We start from the raw sequence: 23,115 nt of genomic DNA, 5'->3' as shown, positions 1-23,115 counted from the left end.
ATATTTTCTGCAGATAATTTTCACAAAATTATTGAAAGAAAAAAACACAGAACTACATTATTGAGTTCAATGGAATTTACAATTGTGGCTTGTCATTTTATAAATATTGACTGAAAGGACTTTACATCAATATAACAATCTAATTAAAAATAAAAAGTATCAAAATTACACCTTTCCTTGTTTCTTTTTTAGCCTCCGGTAATTACCGTTCAGATAATAATTCAGAGGATGAATGAGGATGATATGTATGAGTGTAAATGATGTGTAGTCTTGTACAGTCTCAGGTCGACCATTTCTGAGATGTGTGGTTCATTGAAACCCAACCACCAAAGAACACCGGTATCCACGATCTAGTATTCAAATCCGTGTAAAAATAACTGACTTTACTAGGACTTGAATGCTGGAACTCTCGACTTCCAAATCAACTGATTTGGGAAGACACGTTCACCACTAGACGAACCCAGTGGGCTATCAAAATTACACCTAAAGGTATACATACATTCCCATTCATATATATGTTGAATATCTTGTACGATCTGAGAGATTCCATATTACCTAAAGGTACATTTTTTGTAAATCTATTTCTATTAAGAAAATTAAGTTTTTTTGTGAATCTAAAATTATAAGATACTGCTCTTAGTTTTTCTTGATTATAATTAAGGACAGTTGCTTATTTGGGTGGGATAACCCTCATATGAGATGAGGATCCAGAAAGATCATGGCCCTAGATCTTGTCATTTTAATTGCTTTATTGAGCTGAAGTTTCTTTTCTTTAGAGAGAGTAATTCTTTCTTGAAAATCTAGACTTTTAGAGGGATTTTCTTTTATACTATTTGAACTCAAGATCTATCAGATCATAACCTCATGTAATCCACAGAGGTGGCCAATCTATTTTAATTGACCTAAGTTGGATATGAAAGTTAAAAAAGATAAAATTTTATTTCATGTGTAATAAATAAAATGTTCACTTTATTTTTCTTTTATTGTTCCTATTGTATTTGCTTTATGGAATAAATTTTTCATATGAAAAAATATAGATAAAATATTATACATGTTTACATAGTTTTTTGGAGGTAATGGATGAATTTCAAGTACTTTTCCTTTCTTGTTAGATACTAAGAATGTTTAGATTCGTAGTAACACAGAAAATCTTACAACCCTTCACAAGTTGTGGTTAAGATTGATTTGTAAGTAAGTGTCCCTGACATCATCACTAATCATAATATGAGGTGATTAGTTTTATCATAAGATTTTTATGAATATTTTACAATACTAATTTTTCATTTTTCAGCTGCGTTCTAGTGAATTTTTAAAATATAATAAAACGGATGTGAATTTAAAACAGCTATGTAAACTTGCATTTAGGTACGGTTATATAAAACAATAGATTTTTTTAATGACAAATCAAATTCAGTCACATTCAACTCACCCCCCCCCTTTTTTAGTACAAACACTGACTGTTAAATTCATCAGCCACTGATAAATGAGATAAATGCTAATAGCATGGAATCTCTGCTGTTTCTTATGAAACTGTATCTCAACATCGTTTAATGTTGGTGATCTAAGGAAACCAGTTTATTAAATCCTGAATTGGATATTAATATTTACCTTCTTTCAGGCTTTTAATTTTCAATGAACTTATATTGAACTTATATTTAATTAGGAAAAAAGTAATAAAAAAGCTGGTAAAGTATTGCATGATTTTCACAGCTACATCGTTCAAAAAGTAGTGTTGAAAAATATTAAAAATTTCTAAAAACTTGTAAAATAAAAAAATTCTATAAATTTAAAAAAAGTGATATTGTAAGGTCTTAAAAAATTCCACAAATTAAAAAAAAATCGTAAATAAAGTAAAACAAAGTTGTAAAAATATAAAATTGTAAAAACTTCTTCGAGATTGTAAAATAAAATAGCCTTAAAAAAAATGATTATATGTTCTTGTACATTTTGTTATATTAAAAGATATATAAATAATGCTAATATTTACCAAAATTAATTTTATAAACATCGAAATTGAAAAAACTAAAAAAAATTCCAAATTTTAAAAAATTTTGGAGCCCAAGAATCATGAGATTTTTTTTATTGATTATGATTACCAAAACAAGATTTAAGCCTCAAAATTCCCAAATTTCAAATAAAATATTTTTGAATTTAGAGACTTTCTTACTTTGTGGAAAAAATTTAGGAAAAATTTATTTATAAAGGTGTGATCAATAACAAAAAAAAATAAATAATTTAACAAAGGATTGTTTAAAAATATTGAAAAAAATATCATATCATTTTTATGAAAGTAATGAAAAAAAATTCTTCTCATTTTAGATCCGGAATATAATAAAGGTGCCAAAGCTATATTAATTTTAATAGCCCTTTAAGTTATGAAGAAAAAAATTTAATTATATAAAAATTAAAAGGTTGAGCCAATAAACAAAATATATATTTTTTAGAGACGAGGAATACATTTTAAGAATCACTTTATAGCCTTCAATAAAGGCTAAAATTAGAAAATGAAAATTCTCTAAAACATTTCTGCATTTTAGGTCCAGTCTATAATTTTAAAAATTGTAGATATTTATTGATAGCTCTATTTATAAAATATAAACTTTCAAAAAATGTTAGAGATATATTTAAACTGAAGGGAGTTAGATCAAAATTACAAAATACATATATTATAATTTTAAGAGGTGGGTGTTGATTTTTTAAAAAAAAGTTTTTTTTGATTATTTGTATATGCACTGTAGGTAAAAGATTTGCTTTAATAATATTTTCTGTAAAATGCCTCTGAATAAAATTGTAATTGGCTTTTTCGCTTATTCCCCCATAATGATTTTTGAAAAAAATTAATATGATAAATTTCCCACATGTAGAAATGTTTGTGCCAAATTTGAAAAATCTGTTTGGTCAGTACTGAGATATAAGGCCAAAAGTAATGCAACACACATACATACATTTTTTTGTACTAGATGAACAAGTTGGACTCTAAAATATAAAGATTTACAAAAAACCCAATACCCCATTTTTGACATGATCACCACACTTTCCCCTTTAATATAACAATATTCGCAGGATGTAAAATGCTGTATAAATTAAATTACAATTTGGAACCACATTGTAAATAACTTCTTTAAATTTATGTTGTTCTTTTTTTAAATCTTTGTCTATGTATATTTGTCTTTGTTAACATTTATTTATTTATTCTGCTTAAGAGTGATTCAATTGGTTGATAAATTTATATGATAATCTTGAAGTCTGCAAATCTATAGTGATATCTTGCTGTGTTGGATTGGCAGCTGTGCCTCTCATTCTTTTTTTTTGAGTTCACCTGTAAGTTGTTTCATCCCTAGGTCACAAGGCCAGGGTGTGTTGCTATTCAGAATTCAACAACAGAATTGTGGTTGGCAGGTAGGTTTGAGGAGTCAATAGTATTAAAATATAATTGGTCCAGTAGGCTTTTAACTGTTACTTACTTCACTAGAAGGCAACCTCTAATCTCTATGTCACTCTACGTAGAGTCAATGAATATCCTGTTATTGTATCTGTTTGTGTAAGTCAAGCATTTTATAGTGACAAGAACGTCTATGTGATCTTAAAGTAATATGGGTAGTCTGTGTGATATTATAAAAGGTGACATTTTATGTAGGATTTGATAGTTTGAGGGATTGTGAATAAATGTGTTTATCAATGGGTATTTTCTGTTCTTTCAAACTGAGTTTTATTGGTTACTATACTTTAATATAAAAATGATAGTAAATTAGATTTTAGATTTTCCAAAATTTTATTTAGTTAAAAAGTGTAATTCCTAAATAAAATCTGAAAAACTAATAAATGAACAGTTATGCATAATATTTATAACTGATCCACAATGTGCAATAGAGCAGCTGCAAAGCCTTTTCTAGTGAAATGAGAGTTCTGCATATAATCAATAAGCAACCCATACTTACTCCGAGAATTTACTAGATCATATCTTGGCAGCTAACTTCTGACTACAATCGTAAAATCTATCTTTGAAAAAAAACTGTCCAGTAATACAAAATCTGATAAATGAAGTATTATTGTGTCAACTGACATGTTATGATTGTATGCTATTTAACTACTACTTACACATTGTTGTGGGCTGTGGAACAAAATTAAGTGCTGCTTACCATCAGAATTCCATTAGAAAAATCAAAGTGCAGTGAACATTTTTAATAATTAATGCTTAATATTCTCTACTTTCCCATTATCTAATGTGATTCTGAAATTTATATCATATAAAACATTTTTTGAGAAAGAATAACTCACGCATATAATGTATTAAGCAGAAGACACTTAAATGGTTTCATTAGCTCAAAATCATGGGCTAAATATTGAGATGTCTGCCTAAATCAATTATTATTAAACAGAGGTTAAATAAAACTTCATAAGTTAAATATATTGTAATCTAGCCTATTTATGAAAATTCACCTTATAGAAAAGTAATTAAAAACACTTACATAATTTAATAGCTTATCATAGTAGATACGATAAAATTAGTAGTTAGCACTAACCATACAGTGCAGTTTTTTTTTTTAGATTAACTGTCAGCAAGAAACTTCATTTAAAATTCATGAAGAAACTGTTCATCTGATTGTTACTGAAGATAAAATAAAAACTTTCATAATTTTACGAGTACATGCTCTTGATGAATATAATAATTACTTATTACTGCTTAAATAATAATAAAATTAACCTCTTTTAACTCTTGCAGTTTGTTCTCAGTCATGTATAAATAAACTGTAACTAAATAGAGGGTATTTATAATGTATTACTTGAAAGAGCGGTATATGAGTGCAATATAGTATTGCAGTTAGCATCTGAGCTTCATGAATAGATCATTGTATATGTACATGGTACTTTATGATATATAGTTATATCATTGTAGTCTAACCTATTTATAAAAATTCGCATTAAACCAATTTATTCTATCTAACATGTCTATCATTACTTAGAGATAATTTTTTGTTACCTATGATGAAAAGAACAAGTTAAAAATAAGAATTACAAATGACTTACATGTCATACTTGTTCACAATCGCTTTCGACTGTAAATGGTAGGTGATAAAGAAATTGTAATGTAGCTTCCCAGTAAAAAATTTACAGAGAATTAGTTTTTATAAATTTTCAAATTTTGAATAGTTAGACAAGAATATTAATAACGTTTCAACCTTCATATAATGTCTTGCCTGTAATTTGTTTATTCTTAAAAGAAAATTGCAAGGTGATAATATTTAAAAAAAGAATAATTAACTTATTTTAAATAGGTATTAACATATAGCATATATGCAGCCCACAATTGTTTTTTGAGTATATTACTTGTATATAGCAGTGTACATTCTTTAAATATGTAGCACTGAGTTACATTCTAAAATACTATTGTGGGAGCAGAAGTATTAAAGAACTTTGTTAATAAAAAAACTAAACAAGTGTTTTTGGCATTCAATTTGTGTCAGTATCATATAGGTATGAAGGAATTGTTTTTTATAAAACTGGCATATATATAGTTTACTGTGATCATTATAAATGGCTTCTAACATAATTGTTTCATTTTGAATGGTATTTTCAACAAAATACATTATAAATTAAACTTTTTAGCTGAATTTGAGCACAATAACGAAATAAATTTTCTTGGTCTCACTGTAACAAAAGCAACCAACAAAAAAATGTAGAGAAAATTAACAATGGCAAATACTCTCATTCAATTGATCTAAAACTACTCAAACTCATAAAATAAATTGTTTGCTTTTAAAAAATTCATCCACAGTCTACTCAGAACAACCATGTCACATGGAGAATGCATGAAAGAACTTAATGTTATAAAATAACTTGTACACAAATGGGTATAACAGCATATTCACTGATACAGTCTTACACAAAATTAATAAAATTATAAATGAATATAAAAAAAATCACATTAATAAATATGAACAATAACTAAGAAAACCAGCAGCATACAAGTTTGAAAACCTTTGTTACAGCGTGGCTTCAAAACAAAACAAACCATTACACACAGAACATGATCATCAAACCAACATAATGTCAGTGGAATAAATCATCTAAATTGTTTAGACTGGGCAGTGTTCCAAAATGTGTAATGGGACACAGATTCAAACAGATACAACACTTAAAAGATCCACACATCTAAAAGATCTAACAGATCCACACTTAAAAGATCTACAGATCTTTTAAGATCTATAGCAACATAGAGTCTATGTTTGCAACCATCTTATAGACACAGCTTACAACTAGTACACTAACATGAACCTTGACATTCTACATGAAAACAAAAAAAGATTGCAATTTAACACACTTTAACATTATGAAATTTACTGACAGGGATATAAGCAACCAACATTAAAAAAAATTGGATTGTTTCAAGTAACTATTTTCTCAAATATTTTTTAATCAAATGAGTATGTATATTTCTCTCTTTATTCCAACATTTCTGTGTGCTTATATTAACAGATACACAATCTCGCTTAAAGAAAGAAAATAGTCATTTATTCCAAAAAGATAAAAATATTGACTTTAAACCTTTGATAAAATATTCACATTAAACCAGTCAATAGGACTAATTTTGCTTTACACCGCTAGCACGAATGGCCTACAATAAAACTTTGTTATGCTTGTTATTTTACTAGCTACAAAACAAATTTAAGAGGTGAGCTGGTAGCTCACCTCTTAAATTTGTTTTTTTTTTCATTTGGATATTCTCCATTTTTCTTCGTTTCATAATACATATAAAATTACTATCTTTTTTACAGTCTTTTATCATTAATAAAAATGTTCTAACTGTCCCTGAATCCATCAACCATCATCTAGTAATATATGCTTGAACATGTTATAGGTCATTTATCTCTGATAAAATATTATTTAAAGTTTTCTTTTAGAGATGTGCATTTTAAAGAATTTTCATATTTAACGTAACTGAATTTAACAGAATTATCATAGAAGTGAATTTAATAAAGAGCTGTCAATGTTCATATTTGTTTTATTTGACTTTATTGCAGTTATGCAAAATCATTAATGACAAATTAAATCAAATTATATTAAACAGTTTTATAAATAAAATTTTAAAAGCAATTCAGATGGCAGAGATCTAATTATCTGTAATCATGAACTTTAGGAGATGCACATGCTGTCGTTCAATTATATACTTTAAAAGGATACACAGTATAAATTTCAGAGGATACACATAACCATATTCAGGGGGTTGTATCCTGTCCAGCTAACGAAAATTACATATAAAATTTACATTCTAATGATCATTGGGTATGTTGTTATTTTGACAAAATTGTAATGTTTTCATCTATGATCCTTTAAATAGAAAATGATTGTTAGTATGATCAAGAAACTGTTATTGGTCGCCTTTTCCTCATTGCTACTATACGATCTGTTCAGTTTCCAACAGTCCAGAAACAAACTAATTCCGTTGATTGTAGCATATTCACAGTAACTTTCACTGTATCACTAGTGTTTGGAATAAAATCAGAAAAAGTTGGATACACTGTTAGCAAAATGCAAAAGCATTTCTTGGAATTGTTCGAAATGAAACACATAGTACATTTTCCTCAAGACTCAAATGTGAATACTATACGAGGTCTGTAAATAAAGTAATGAGACTGGTTCAGAGAAACTCTTTATTTACAATCCAATTATACATGGACTCTTATCACCTTTGAAATAGTTCTCTTAGAAAGCCAGGCCACGCTTCAAACGGTTTTCTCACTCTTCATAGCAGTGTTGGAACACAGAAACTGGAATATCCTTCAGATGGTTGGTTATATTTTTTTTTTAATGTTCCAAAATGGTGTCCTTTAAGGAGTTTTTTTAAAGTCAGGAACACGAAAAAGTTGCAGGAACTCATCAGGTGAATAAGGTGGTTGAGGAACTACAGGAATGTTTTTCTTTGCCAAAAACTCATTAATTGGGACTGCAGTGTGACAAGGTGGATTGCCATGATGCTGCATCCAGTTGTCTTTGTTGGTTGGTCTCACGCAGGTAACTCTTTTCCGCAGTCTTTCAAGAATTTCTCGGTAAACATATTGATTTACAGTCTGTCCTGTAGGCAGAAACTCCTTTTGGACAATGCCATTACTATTGAAGAAACAAATTAGCATGGTTTTGATTTCTGATTTGCTAATTTTTGCTTTTTTGGGACATGGTGAGTTTGAAGTGTGCCACTCCTTGCTCTGACGTTTTGTTTCTGGGTCTTACTCAAATATCCAAGGTTCATCACCAGTAATAACATTTTTTAGAAAATCAGCATCATTTCAATTTGCCCTAGAAGATCACGGCACACTTCCACCCTGTTGTTTTTCTGTTTAACAATGGGGTTTTTTGGGACTAATTTTACACAAACTTTTTTCATGTCCAATTCGTTTGTCAAAATTTGATGGACTGTGGTATGGTTCATATTTAATTGTTCTGCAATCATTCTGACAGTTAATTGCTGGTCGTACTGTATCAACTCTCTGATTTGCTGAACATTGTCATCACTTTTTGACGTTAATGGTCTTCCAGAGCGTGGACCACCTGTAACTGATTTCTGGCCATCTGAAAATGCTTTAAATCAACTAAAAACTTGGGTTCATGATGAAGCATCATCTCCATATGCCCTTTTCAATTTTGAAAAGGTTGCAGCAGCATTCTCACCGAATTTAACACAAAACTTGATTGCTCAATGTTGCTCATAATTAGCATCATTCATTTTTGTAACGTACAACAAAAACTCGTTTTTCAAAAAGTTTGTTTACGTCTCACATAGCAACAATAGATTAAAAATATTAATACCTAATTAAATCAGCTGTTCATATAACCATATGTTTACTAGTAACTTTACAGTGTTGTCGGTTTGGCTGCCAAAAAAACTCAGTCTCATTACTTTATTTACAGACCTCGTACGTTTAGGTGTTGCAATTCACAAAAGAAACAAAGCATTGCCTTGTCAATGTCACATCAGAATGAATAAAGATAATCCAAAACCATGGAATATGCTCAGCCAAAACCATCAGCCCCTAAAAAAATTAAAAACAATGTGAAAACACAAAGTAATACATTATCCAAAATGGAAAACGGCACAAATTTACTATTTTGTGCATTTCAAATATTAATTTATTGGTGCAAAACAAACATCAACATTCTGAGAATTCCATTATCAAGTATAATGTTAGTGACAGTGAAAAGTCAGTAGATGAGTGTGGAAAGTACATTATCATTATTGAAACTACTTGATTGAATCAACGATTGCAAATCAGTTCAATAAGCAAAAAAGCCAAATTCAAAAACATTTGTGGCAAGGGATGTGTAAAATGATGAAATCTATACATTTATGTGATACTGACATAAAAATCAAACAAAATGATCAGCATATAAACAATATTCATATGGTTGTCATTCAAAACATCACGACTTATTTCCCTTATGAAACTATATACTTTCTACAACCCGAAAAAATAAAGCCAGTACCAGTAAATACAAATCATACACAAATTCTGCATAGCCCAGTATATTGGATGTGCTCGTACTACAAACACAATGAGGATACACGACATATTTATCATTCATTGGATCAGAGATTTCTTGCTGAATAGCAGAAAATATTTCTTAATCTATTTTCAGGTTACAAAAAACACGGTTCATATTTTCTATTGTTCAACAACAAATGAATGCCAGTGATTGTGGTGTTTTAGCAATTGCTTACATATGTCTTATATGTAATAAAAAACTGGAAGCTGTAAGGTATAATACAAAATGTATGCGTACTCATTTGATGAAAACTCTCAACAGTCTCTCTATTGAAATTCTCTTAAAGGAAATGTCAATGGAATATGCTCTTTTTGTGAAATAAATTGTTTCATGAGTTTAAAGCTTCTCAACTGAATTGTTGTATCTGGAACTAATAATCTTTCTTTCTTTTTCCTGTTTAGCTTCCGGCAATTACCATTCAGATAATACTTCAGAACGTATCCACGATCTATATTCAAATCCATGTAAAAATAACTGACTTCACTAGGACTTGAATGCTGGAATTCTCGACTTCCAAATCAGCTGATTTGGGAAGATGCGTTCGCCACTAGACCAACCTGGTGGGTTGGTAACTAATAATCTACATCGAGATAATTTAACTTACCAAAATAAACATATCTAAGACATTATAATATTGTTCTCAAAACAAACAATGAAAAGTGTACTTATGTAATTGAACTGAGTTGTAATAGCTTATACTTGGTTGAGTACCACCAGTTCCAATTAGATAGTTACATTATTATTGCAAAAATTAACAGGCATTACTTTCTTAACTTAAATTGAAATAGTAATCATTCACTACAAGGTACGTGCAACATTAACATGTATATTTTAAACATAATGTAATTATTTTTAATTTACATTGTGAAATCTAGTGTGTGACATTTAGTTTCGGCTGTAGGTATACAATTAATAACTTATAGAGCCATTCATTTTAGGTATAACGTATACTATCCAATCACTGAAAATATCTGGCATTCAGTAAGAACTCTAAATAAATGTTTCAAAAGCTTTAATAGGAAACTGATTATATGATGACATGAAATAAATTAAAAACAATGATTTTTGAAACAAACATCAATCAAACTGCTTGACAGTGAAATTTATTGGAAGATGATATCTACCATGAGCTGGACCATTCTTCAAGTAAAAATGGCAGAAGAGAGCTATTGATGATGATTGCTCCAGGGATGGGTGGGAATGAGACAGTCTGGGCAAGGAGGTAGTCAGGGGCCCCTAGGAGTCGCCACTACTGCTGAGATGCCCAGGACTCTCAGAACCACTCATTGAAGCTCCACAAGAACTACAGTATGCCTATGACTAATGCAGAATGGCGGATATCGAGGCATCTTGTACAAGATAGGGAGATTTTAGTCAGTGTGAACCCAACCTGCCATTTGTGCAGGCAGGTAGGCAGTGGCTAGAAGAGCTTTCCCATCCTCCGATAGAAAAAAAAAACAAAAAATCCATGTTTTTAGTCCAATTTATGGTGTCTTAATAAATAGCAAAATAATATTATTCTAAACAGATGTTATTCTTAATGACTGAGTGGCATGTTCGTTTTTTTCATGTTTTTTCTAACCCAGTTGTTTGTTATATTTTGAAACAGCCCTGTGGCAAGTGAATTTATGTTATATTTTTCAAATTTTTACATGTCTTAATTCATTAAATAATTGTCTTTGCATTGGAAGCAAAGAATTGTGATTTAGAGAAGCCTGAGTGTAGCAAATAATAATTAATTTCTTTGTATATCAGTTTTTTTGGAATCAGGGGAAACAATTGTTTTTTGAGGGATATCTTCACACTAAATGTTTTTCAGGGGTTTTTATTATTCACAATTTTTTATATCATTCTGTTGCAACAAGGAAATTCAGTAACACTTTTACAATGAAATTGTTTTTCTAGTGGTTGTGATATCTGTTATGTTTATTATATCTCTTAAAGTGTATGTTGATTATTTCTTTTTCTATAAAAAATGTGCAGGCATCTTTTTTTAAAAACAATGTTTTTAGATCAGTTTAATAAAACAATCAAAGTACATAAAAATTATTACCTTTAGATTGTAGTTGTCGATTTGCTTATACTCCCAGCAATGACCGTCGTTGCCTATTAATATCAACATAGGCAATGTCGTTGCCTATTTTTTTTTGACAACTGTCAAGCAGTTGTCTTCAAAAAATCCAAAAACACCATTTAATATTTAATAATGTAATGTTATAATAACATAATAATGACTTTTTAACAATGTTTATTATTTATTAATTTCTATTGTTTATATATTTACTAATTGGAAAGTCTTCATGATAAATATTCATAATTATAGGTTGGTTCAGTGATAGTTTTTGCTGCTAGATTGATTCCAGATATAAAACAGTATTATAGTAATTTACACTCACTATTATTGAAGAATGTACATGTCCTCAAGTGATATTCCCCTGAACTGCCTTTGTGTACTCCCCTATGGGTTACACCCCATAACCTTATTTTAGTATATTTAATGTGGATTAAAATATAAGTCTAAATTAATGTAGAGAAACAAATGAAGGTTTTTTTTGTAATAGTAATTCACATGTAGTTCTTGACCGCATGTGAATTTTTCCTGATCTGTGGCATACATTTTTAAAAGATATAAATCCTTTTGATCACCATAAGGATGGTATGACTATTTCCTTACATTGGTTGTCTATTATAAACCTTTACATAGAATCAATTTTTATATCTTTAAATGCTGTTTTCAGTTAGAAAATCTGTATCAATAACATTGTGAATTTGAACTTTTTTTGGATGTATCACTAGTTTTTTTTTAAAGATGTAATTTTTTAATGACAGCATTAATTTAAAATAATTTTTCTCATTTGTCTTATGTAAGATAGTCTAATTTCTGTACTTTAAAAAGGTTTAAAATGGACCATAAAGTATGCTAAGCTCCAGAATATGGCCCTGAACTGTGCAGTGAAGGTGAACATTTTATTGTTATTTCTTGTCAGCTTTGTTCAAGTGTTTTTCTGTTATTACTACAGAAATAAAATAAACCAAAATTTGAAATGGTAACAAGAATTTTGTGGAAATGAGTAAACCTGTATAAAAATGTGTTATTCTTCACGGAACGTTGCTTGTTTTAGAATATTTGTAAAAACCAATATTTTTTATTATTTATTTCGTAGGCCAAATTAAAACTCTATAAGGCATCAAAAACTACAATTGAATCAATAGTATCTGTGTAGAGGTAACATATGTACACATAAACCCAATTCATCTTCTCATCCTGGGCAGTTTTGTGGACAATAGACAGTATATCAGTTATTTTTTTTATTTTGAAAAGCAGTTGTGCTCCTTGAAAAGGAACACCCATAATGCAGTAATATGCCACATTTTTATTAGATATTTCATAAAAGTCTTTTGTATTAATTTAATATTTATTTAAATTTATGTTATATATAAGTATATATACATATACGAGGGTTATTTTTTTTTCAAGGTCTGATCGGTTGCGAAATAAAAACCTGCGCAAAAATCGGATGAACCTTTGCGCATATGTGTTGTGCAGCATCTCTAGTATGGCCTTCAATCATGTCGCATCACTTCGTTTAGTTCTGAACACGCAGCTAGCACGTAGAGATGTCTACAACAATAGCATCTCCCACCAAGTGTGAAGTGCGTGTGGTAATTCGATTTCTTCAGGTTGAGGGGTGTAATGCAGCTGAAATTCATCGACGAATAAGTAATGTGTACGGTGAAACTTCAATGAGTGACAGCAAAGTGCGACAATGGTAAAGGAACTTTAAAGCAGGACGTGCAGATATTCATGATGCAGGCGGTCAGGGAAGGAAGCGAGTGTCAACCGATGATCTCGTTGAGCGACTGAATGAGGCAATTCGAGAAAATCGTCAGTTCACAATTTCTGTATTGAGCGATTCATTTCCTGAAATTTCAAGGTCAGCTCTCTACACCATTGTGAGTGAGAGATTTAAGTATCGCAAACTGTATGTGAGATGGGTCCCAAGATGCTGTCCAACCATCACAAAACAATGAGAATGGACGCCTCCCTAACGTTTCTCCAGCGCTACCACAATGAAGGAGAAGATTTTTTGAACAAAATTGTCACAGGAGATGAGACATGGGTCCATTTTGAAACTGAAGAAACAAAAGAACAATCCAAACAGTGGATGTATTCTCATTCTCCCAGTAAACCAAAGAAGTTCAAGCGAACCTTCTCCAACAGAAAGTGTATGGCTACTGTGTTCTGGGACCGGAATGGAGTTCTCTTGGTGGAATTCATGGAACGTAGCACGACCATCACTCCAGCCTCATACTGCGTGACTCTTCAGCGTCTACGAAGGGCAATTCAGAATAAGTGGAGAGGAATGTTGTCATCAGGCATTGTCTTTCTCCATGACAATGCTCGGCCGCATACTGCAGCTGTAACAAAGAAGCTCCTGCAGCGTTTTCGTTGGGAAGTGTTTGATCACCCACCATACAGCCCGGACTTGGCTCCATCCGATTTTCACCTCTTTGTTCTCATGAAACGCTGGCTAGTTGGACAACATTTTGGCACAGACATCGATCTGCAGACCAGTGTAGAAACACGGCTGAAAATACAGGCGGCTCCGTTCTGTGACGTCGGTATTGGAAAGTTGGTACCATGCTTTGACAAATGTCTAAATCAGATTGGCGACTGTAAGTACTGTAAGGACTGTATGTAAGTACTTGTTACAAATAACATTTTTTTATTTTCACTGTGGTTTTAATTTCGTGACCGATCGGACCTTGAAAAAAAAATAACCCTCGTACTTATATGAAAAAAGCCTTATATATATATATGAAATTTTTATTTAATTTATGTAGTATTACTAGTATATTTGTATTTAGTTAATATAATATATAGTTAGTATTTATTTATATTTATGGTTCTGGAATCACATTAATAAATTACAATCATTGTTGTGTGTTCTGATCGTCCACATTAAACTTGTTATGGACTATTTTCCGGTAATGTAGGAATGGAAGGGTAAAACTTATCTCATTGGGTAGACACACATTAACTGTAATTATAGTGGGAATTTTTATTAAAAGAAATGAAAAACAACATATTCATTCCCTTTTAAATCACCAAGGGAAAGGTATATACTGATTAATTAATGACAACAAAAATAAACAATGCATATCTAACTGAAAAGTAATAATAATAATATTTACACTACTATTAAACTTAATGATTATGCTAATATACACAATGAAAAATCTGATGTAATGAAAAATTAGATGAATTAATAACCAGAAAAAATATGCAAAACTATATATACTAATATCTTAATTGTAATTACTTATTTATATTAACAGTACAAATAAAGCTATATAATTATCAGAAATAATGAAATAAAATATTATATAATTAAACACCCTCATATACAATCCAGTATTACATAAAGTTTTATAAAAAGTCAACTTAATCGACCAGAGGTCCCCAAAACATTTTACTTGGTTTTCTTGTATCTTCACTCAGGAAAAATTCTCGTCCTAATTTTACAAATTCCTTCATACTTAAATGACCATCATTATTTTCATCAATCACATAAAATGACATGACAGCTGCCTAGAAACAGAAACAAAACTTCATATTTTTGTAATTGATTGTTAAACTATCATCATCAATAGAAATAAAGGAATGGATTAATATAAAGAAAAATATGAGTAGATAAACATAAAAAAATAAATAAACTAGAAAAAACTTACAAAGCAATAAAAAAAATTACTGTACTTACAGGAATTAGAAAAAACTGAAATTTAAAAAATGATCACTTACCATGAGCAGTCAAAAGTTGAAAGCAAAAGACCATATACTACTCAAACTCTCAAATTGCATCTGGTCAGTTCATACCTTAAATCTGGTTTGATATAACTCATAACTAGACATAAATTATGTAAAATTTAGAGAGAAATTTATGAGAATTTAATTAGAAGCAAACTAAAAACATAAGAATTAAATCGAATATGAAGTGCTTTGATGGGTGGTTTAGGCAATTTTTCAGATAAATGTGTACAAAATCTGACATCAGGTTATATGTACATAAAAATTGGTATACCTTTTTTTTGATCTAACTAAATAACTAACCATTTTAATTTAAACTTCAACAGCTTTTTTATTATTCTTATCGTGTCAGAAATTGTAACTGAATATTATAATTTTCCTCTTTTAAAAGCATCAGATCATCTATTTTAATTCAAACTAGTTTTTGTATTGTGTATAAGATAAATTTATTGCTTCAGATTCATTTGTCATTAAAGAAAACAGGTTGGTATTTTCTTTGTACTTTTCCATTCCTTCTTTACACACAGATTCTTTTCCTTGGTTTTGACTTCACAAAAAAGTCAGTAAATAATAGTTATTTATTGGGAAAATTCTAGTCATCTTCTATGAAACAATACATTTATTAAAAATTCAATTAAAGATAATGGTACATCAAAAAAAGGACAAAATTAATAGATGTTTTCTCAGAAAAAACATTAAAAGTATTCATAAAATAATTCATTAATCCAAAGAAGAACAAACAAACTAGCTAAAGGACATAGATTAACCTGGTACACGTACGGTAAAAAATATCTATCCATAAACACAAAAATAAAACACTACAACACAGTTATAAAACGAGAAGCTATATTTGCAGTAGAAACATTTTTCCTTCTGAATGAACAATCAAAGACCGACAGACTCCAGAAAATTGGAAGAACCTGCAACAACAAAAAGTACCAGAAATATGGGAAGTGGTGGTTTGTGTCCAACAAAAGTCATGTACAAAATGTCAGAACCCATCACTGATACAATGTCTAAGGGGAGACTAGGTCAAAATTAGATCAGAGCAAAAAGAGATGACTGAAGGAAATTGGTCTGAAGGACCAATTGAAATTGGTGACTGAAGGAAATGAAAAGATTAAGAACAAAAAAGCTTGCTTCACACTCATAAGAAAGACTCACAATATGAACATTTTCAACCTGTGAAAGGGCACAGAGATCAGAATGTATGAAAAAGTACTGGGAAGACTGCAAGACTCGAACAGTCCCTTAGAAGAGACTTGGATAATGGACTTACTAAAGTGATCCTATGCGGCCATGAAAGATGAAAAAAAATCATTGTAAGAGTTTATATATAATACTTATATATAAACACTATAATACATAAAAACATAAACTCAGCTGAGGTGTTCATGAATGCATGGACTTCTGATGTGGGAACTAAAATAACTTTTTATTATTTTTTCAATTTTAGTGACATCAATTGCTATGGTCATTAACCATTAGCAAATACCACAGCATTCAGTGAACTGTGCCCAGCATAACTGCATTAACTTCAAAAACTTTTAGAAACCACTTTACTAGACATGGCTTCAGTTACCAGTTATCCTTACTTCAGGATGCTGCTGTCATGTGTAGCTATAAGAAAGTCAATAAGAAGGCTATCTCAGCAGACTGGAATGCCATATGAGAGATTTTGCAAAGCCACAAGAAATTAAAATTATGTCCATAGTATATTCATGTTTTGTAGGAAATGTGTAAACCCGATTGTGGAAAAACTCATTACTGCAAATGGTTTATGCAGTTTGTTTGCAGCAGAATTCAAATCTTGGATAACGTTTTCTTTAGTGATGAGGCATGGTTTCATATAAGTGGCTATGTAAACAGCAAGAACAACTGATATTGGAGTGCAGAAAATCCTTTTGATTTCCATGAGACTACATTACATTCAGAAAAGATTGGAGTTTGGTGAAGATTTCTCAGAAGAGAATAATGGGTCCAATATTTTTTTATAAAAATTAACATCTGAAAGCTAACACATGAAAGGATTTCTTATAAACACAATTTATTACTCTTAAATAACTTATGCATAATAGCAATTCAAATTAAATACAAAATTAATTTAATAACAATTAAACTATAAGTATCAAAATACAGTTATGATCTACTATACACTCTATTATAACTAATAGAAACTAATATTGAGTTAACAATAAGATAATCGAAAAATCTACAGTTCATAGAATACTTCATATATACTCTATGCAAGTATTATTAACTTTTACTGTTTAAAAAAGAACTACGCTGCACTTGATAAATAAATAGAATAATGACACTTTCACTCCTGTTCACACGAATAACTCCCAAACAGCTTCTTCTTTTCAACCTCTGTCTGAAGTGGAGTACTAGTAACACTCTATGCTTGTTTGTTATCAAACACTTACTCTGAAAGCTCTTGCACATTGTGATTGCTTTTATTGCATACTGAATTGAGCTTGAAAAACTGTCACTCTGCTGGTAGAGGATTTATAACCTTAGAGTTAATATAAATTTATAGCAGTTTTTTAATACTTCCCTTGTTCTAATTACAGATTGTCAGCCATGCCTTAAGATTTGTGGGTGAGGAAGATCCTTCTCACCTGGTATATCCAAAAATCAGTGGATTTGGGCATTTTTTATTGCAATAAATGTGGAATATAGAACTAGTTATGAATGCTAGATTCAGTTTTTATTTTAGTGCAGTTGTTTTGTGGTTTTCATGTAAATTTTTCTACAAATTTTTTTAATATAATTTAGGAAAGTTGATAATTCTCGATCAGCTGATTGTTTTAGAAGACAAGAAGCAACCCCTTCATGATATTTGGCATGGTTTTTCATTTTCATGTTGAATTTTTTCATCAATGGTATTACAATTACAAATTATTTGTTCTCCATTCTTTATTAATAAAGTGTACACATGGTTACAAAGATATTTCCATCTAAATTAACCAGTCTAAATATTTTTTTTACTATCTGAACAATGAAAGGTTATAGTAAATGGGAAAAAATATTCAACTCCCAAAAATATCATGTGATTTTTTCCTTGCAAGAATTCCAGATTGCAGAAAGTACCAGCTTGGATCCATGCCCAATTCATTTAGTCATTGAAATTCATACATTTTAAGTTATGTTTAAAAGATAGCGTTTTGTTTTACTGAATTTTAAGCAATAATAACCATCTCTTGGTATAATACATTGTAAAAATATTCTATCTAACCTGATATAATCTGTAAAAATTTTTTTAAACGAACAATAAAATTGAGTATTGTTAGTACATCCCAACACTGTAAGGGAAGACACCCGCCTAGTGACATTCCGGTTGCCCCCCCCACCCATTCATTGCCCTGTAAAGTAGTCTTAGTAGAGTAATTTTGTTTTATTAAAGAATAAATGTTTTACTGAAAATTCTTTTCATAAAATTATGTTACTATTTTATAAACCTACAGGAAACCAGATGATAGAAATAGAAATTTAATTAGAGATATAATTAAAAAAATTAAATTCAAAACATTAAAAAATGGAAAACTGAAATAATTATACCTGGAAGTAAATCTTTTAAAATATTAACAAAACATTACTAATGGTTGTATTGATGTTTAAGTATATAATTTTTAAGAATAAATCGATTCAGAAATGATTTTAAAAAATAAACATCATAAATATCTTAAGTCAGAATAAAGGCTAAAAAGAAAAAAGGGTATTTTATAAAAATAAACCAATTTTAAAATAATTTTCATACCTTTCTGAAAAAAATTAGTGTAGAAAACTGAAAAATAATAGCATTTTATTAATATAAACTTAAAACAAAACGAAATGAAATACACAAAAGATTTTTCAAAAATTTGGATAATTCATTAAAGAATTCAAAATCCCATTGAGGAACCATTGCACTATATACTACAGGGCCTTAGTAAGAACCTGGAATAATAAACATGAACCCAAAAATTTAGCAGAGCTACTATTTGAGCCAAAAGCAATGCTTATGATCCAAAGCTTATCTCATGGATCCATATGATCTGTTACAAATGAGGAGCACACTTTTGAAATCTGTTTTTTTCATAGATTTGATTTTTTATAAAATGAAAAAAATGTTTTTTTTTTAACTACTATAGTGGTGAATTTAAAACTTTTTTCTGATCATTAGACACCCTCCTTGATGGTTTTCAATAGTAATAATAGTTATTATGAGTCTTTTTGTTTGTAAAGTGTAAATTATAAATATAAATAATTTTGTTTGGTCAGTCTGGACATAATGACCAGACTAACTAAAGAATAGTGTATAGACAAAACTTATTTTGAAATAAAATATCTGTTCTTGTGAATCAATGTTAATGTAATTTTTTTGACTTCATAGAAAATATTTAATTGTAAATTATTAAAAAAAAAAAAAAAAAAAAAAAAAAAATACCACAGAAACCTCAGAATTTAGTAAGTTTTCTTATTGAGTTTTATTATCATTAGTCAATTCTTTCATACCAAGTTTTTTTAATTTCTATGATAGCATATTGTAAAATATTAACTACAAAATATAAAATACAAAGAATATTTTAAAGTATCTTATTAAAAACAGGAAATACAAAAGTCTCAAAATTTAAAAAAACTCTAATAATGGGTCCATTTTTAAAATTTTCAAAGCCTTTCCAGTTTCTAAGCAGTCACAAACTGTTTCTTCATCATCTTTGCTGTCACTTTTGTTATTCTCATTAAAAAGAGCTGTTTTACCACTCACAATCACTTATTTTTCCATTCTGCCGAAAATTTATTGGCAACAAGAAACTATGGCCTCTGAGAGGGAAAACCATTTGATTTGAGAAATTGAAGTGACAGTATTGTACAAGTACTTCATAATTGAATGCACAGCTATACTATTTTTGTTTTGCACTATGCATCCATTGCTGAATAATCATGAAGCATTGTTATGTCCTGAAAATCTATTGGCTGTAAATATGAAATCAACACTGAGGATATTTCCAGCATGGAAATATCCTCAGTGTTTGGAAATTTCATGGAAATTTCCTCAGCAGGAAAGGATAGCATATCCTTTCCTGCTTGATTGTCAATCCAGTAAAAAAAAACAGTAGATTTTTTGTCTTTAAGTCAGCAGTACTCTAGCTACAAAAATTCAGCTGTCTTAAGTAGTAAGCTTCTTGAATTGGTGTCCTTGGCAAAGGCTGTGTTTGCTGAAGATTGACGTACAAGTGTTTACGCCATTGCGTAAAGTTGCGTTTATTCCAATAAATTCAAGGTTATGGTCGAGTCTTGTAGTTTACAGGCTTGGTAAATTAATTTTGCATTTTTGTAAGGCTTATCATACGTGTATTTTTAAAATAGGTTGTTTGGGTTTGTTTTCGATATCAATTTCTCTCAGGCTCCAGTTTGACTTACTGTTGCATCATCATATTGGTGTCAATAATTGCCTCATAATAATATGCCAATAATAAGATTTACTGTAGTTTATTTGTCTAAGTTAATGACATTTGTTCACTGCTAATTTTTCAATATTACAGCATATGTCAGTAATGCAATAGTTTCCCAGTCATACTATGTTTACTGATGTTATATTTTTCTAAGTATATGATTGTAAATAAGGTGTTTTATGTTCTCTTGTTTTCAGGCTTTGTTAAATTGTAGATTTTCAAAATGTGTATTTGAAAAATGTATATTCATGTATTTTCTCATTTAATATCATTACTGATATGCTGATTTCAGCTGATATTTCTTATATAGAATTAAGTTATGTTTATTTCATAATTTCTTTTAATTTTTTAAGGTTATGAGTTAACATAAGTTCAGTTGTTTTTTTTCTAATTAAAGTCCAATTTCTTTTGGAAAATATGAGCTGTGTGTTCTTTTATTTTTGTTAACTTTACCCAACAACAAGCTTAAGCTATTTATTTCATCACCTTTTTTTAAATATTCATAAAATGCGTTCACCCTTAGTTTTTGCATGCACTTTTTAACAATTTTTAAGACGAGAACCTTGTGGAGCATTATTAATGTTTTGTTTCAATAACGAGCATAAATGCAAACATCTGACACAGTTGATTTGAAACCAATATTGAAATTATTTTTTTAATTTATTTAAAAAAAAAAAATTAATTTAAACATCAGGAAAAGATTTTTGAAAGTATATGTTTGGAATGTAGCTTTATATGGAAGTGAAACTTGGACAATCAGAGTACCTGAGAAGAAAAGATTAGAAGCTTTTGAAATGTGGTGCTATAGGAGAATGTTAAAAATCAGATGGGAGGATAAAGTGACAAATGAAGAAGTGTTGTGGCAAATTGATGAAGAAAGAAACATTTGGAAAAATATAGTTAAAAAAAGAGATCGACTTATAGGCCACGTATTAAGGCATTCTGGAATAGTTGCTTTAATATTGGAGGGACAGGTAGAAGGAAAAAATTGTGCAGGCAGACAACTTTGGAATATGTAAAACAAATTGTTAGGAATGTAGGATGTAGGGAGTATACCGAAATGAAACGACTAGCACTAGATAGCAAATCTTGGAGAGCTGCATCAAACCAGTCAAATGACTGAAGACAAAAAAAAATTAATTAAAATTATTTAAAAAAACATTTTGAAACATAGCAAACTAAACTTTAAACTCTTCACTTTAAATTTCATTATACACATTATGAAGCTTTCTTATGAATAACTGACAGTTAGTAGATTTATTTCTGTTGTAATGGCTTTGCGTCGCCTTCTGGTTTCTAATAAATTCTTTCACCTTTTCTCTTTTATGTATATTTTTCTGACACTTTCAGTCACCGCTTTGATTTCCTTCAGTTGCACTATCACTATGTATCTGTGTAACAATATTAGCTAACCTAGTCGTCCTACTTCTGTAATAACACAAAAGTTTTTCTTAGAAATTTGCATCTTCCTTCCGCTTTTTACTCTGGGAGTAAAATACTTAGCAGAAAACAGATGAAGACTGGAACTGAGTGATTTTTTCTAAGCTTCATTTTATAAGAATAGTTTGAATCAGTGTTGCAATTATGTTGTCTTGTCAAACTTTATGAAGAACCATAAACATTTTATTTTGAATATGTTTTACATCTACTGGTCTTATTTCTTTACAGGAAAGACATTTAGAAGAATGCTTACAAGGTATGTAAATATTACAACCTCTTGAAGCAGAAAACCTTTTAATTTTACTTTCATCTCTTTTACTTGTAGTGTTCTTTCTTTTTCGAGGTTCACTACTGATAGTAGAAATATTAATACCTTCCATATTAATGTCATATATTTTACAACAAAGTAAAAAAAAAAAGTTACATTAACGCTACCATAAACAAACCACTGTTCAAGCAACCCACTTTATAGGATATGAAAAGAAATCTTGGATTTGACAAGATTTGGGAAAATAAAAACATTTCATTGGCTGAATGGACATATCACTTTTTGAATTCTTCCTAAGGATGGACAAAACATTTTTAGAACAAAACTCTACATTTCTTAATTCATTTAACAATGGATAAATCATGATTTGAACAAAATCATAAATTTATAATGCGCAGCTTAGTATAACAGTACACTGTGTACACAGAATTCAAAAAAATTAATTTGTGGCCAAAACAGGTTTTGAAAGTTTGCTCCTGAAATGAATTAAGAAAAAATATAATTTTCTTTATTAATAGTAAAATTTTGGCCCTTAAATTTCAAAAATGTTATGATCATTTTGAAAAAAGAAACTTCCCTTTAGCCACAAAGTTAAGAAAAAATTACTTTTGTCTATTTTT

The 23,115-nt window shown here is 29.6% G+C and overlaps 1 protein-coding gene across 2 annotated transcripts in view; it reads right to left on the bottom strand.

Moving 5' to 3' along the window:
* Positions 1-14,609: 14,609 nt before the first annotated feature.
* Positions 14,610-23,115, bottom strand: part of CBP (sarcoplasmic calcium-binding protein) — a 48,908-nt gene continuing 40,402 nt past the window's right edge. The window contains exon 6 of one of the 2 annotated variants that reach the window (XM_075361995.1): positions 14,610-15,133. In XM_075361995.1, coding sequence (XP_075218110.1) covers positions 14,987-15,133 — 147 coding nt within the window. In that variant the 3' untranslated portion in view covers positions 14,610-14,986. The remainder of the gene's footprint in view (positions 15,134-23,115) is intronic. The other variant, XM_075361994.1, reaches the window with a different exon arrangement.

This window comes from Lycorma delicatula, chromosome 4 (genome assembly GCF_047948215.1).
Source record: "Lycorma delicatula isolate Av1 chromosome 4, ASM4794821v1, whole genome shotgun sequence".
NCBI classification, from domain to species: domain Eukaryota; kingdom Metazoa; phylum Arthropoda; class Insecta; order Hemiptera; family Fulgoridae; genus Lycorma; species Lycorma delicatula.
Note: the sequence above shows the minus strand (reverse complement) of the source record. Positions and strands in the feature narration are given on the sequence as shown.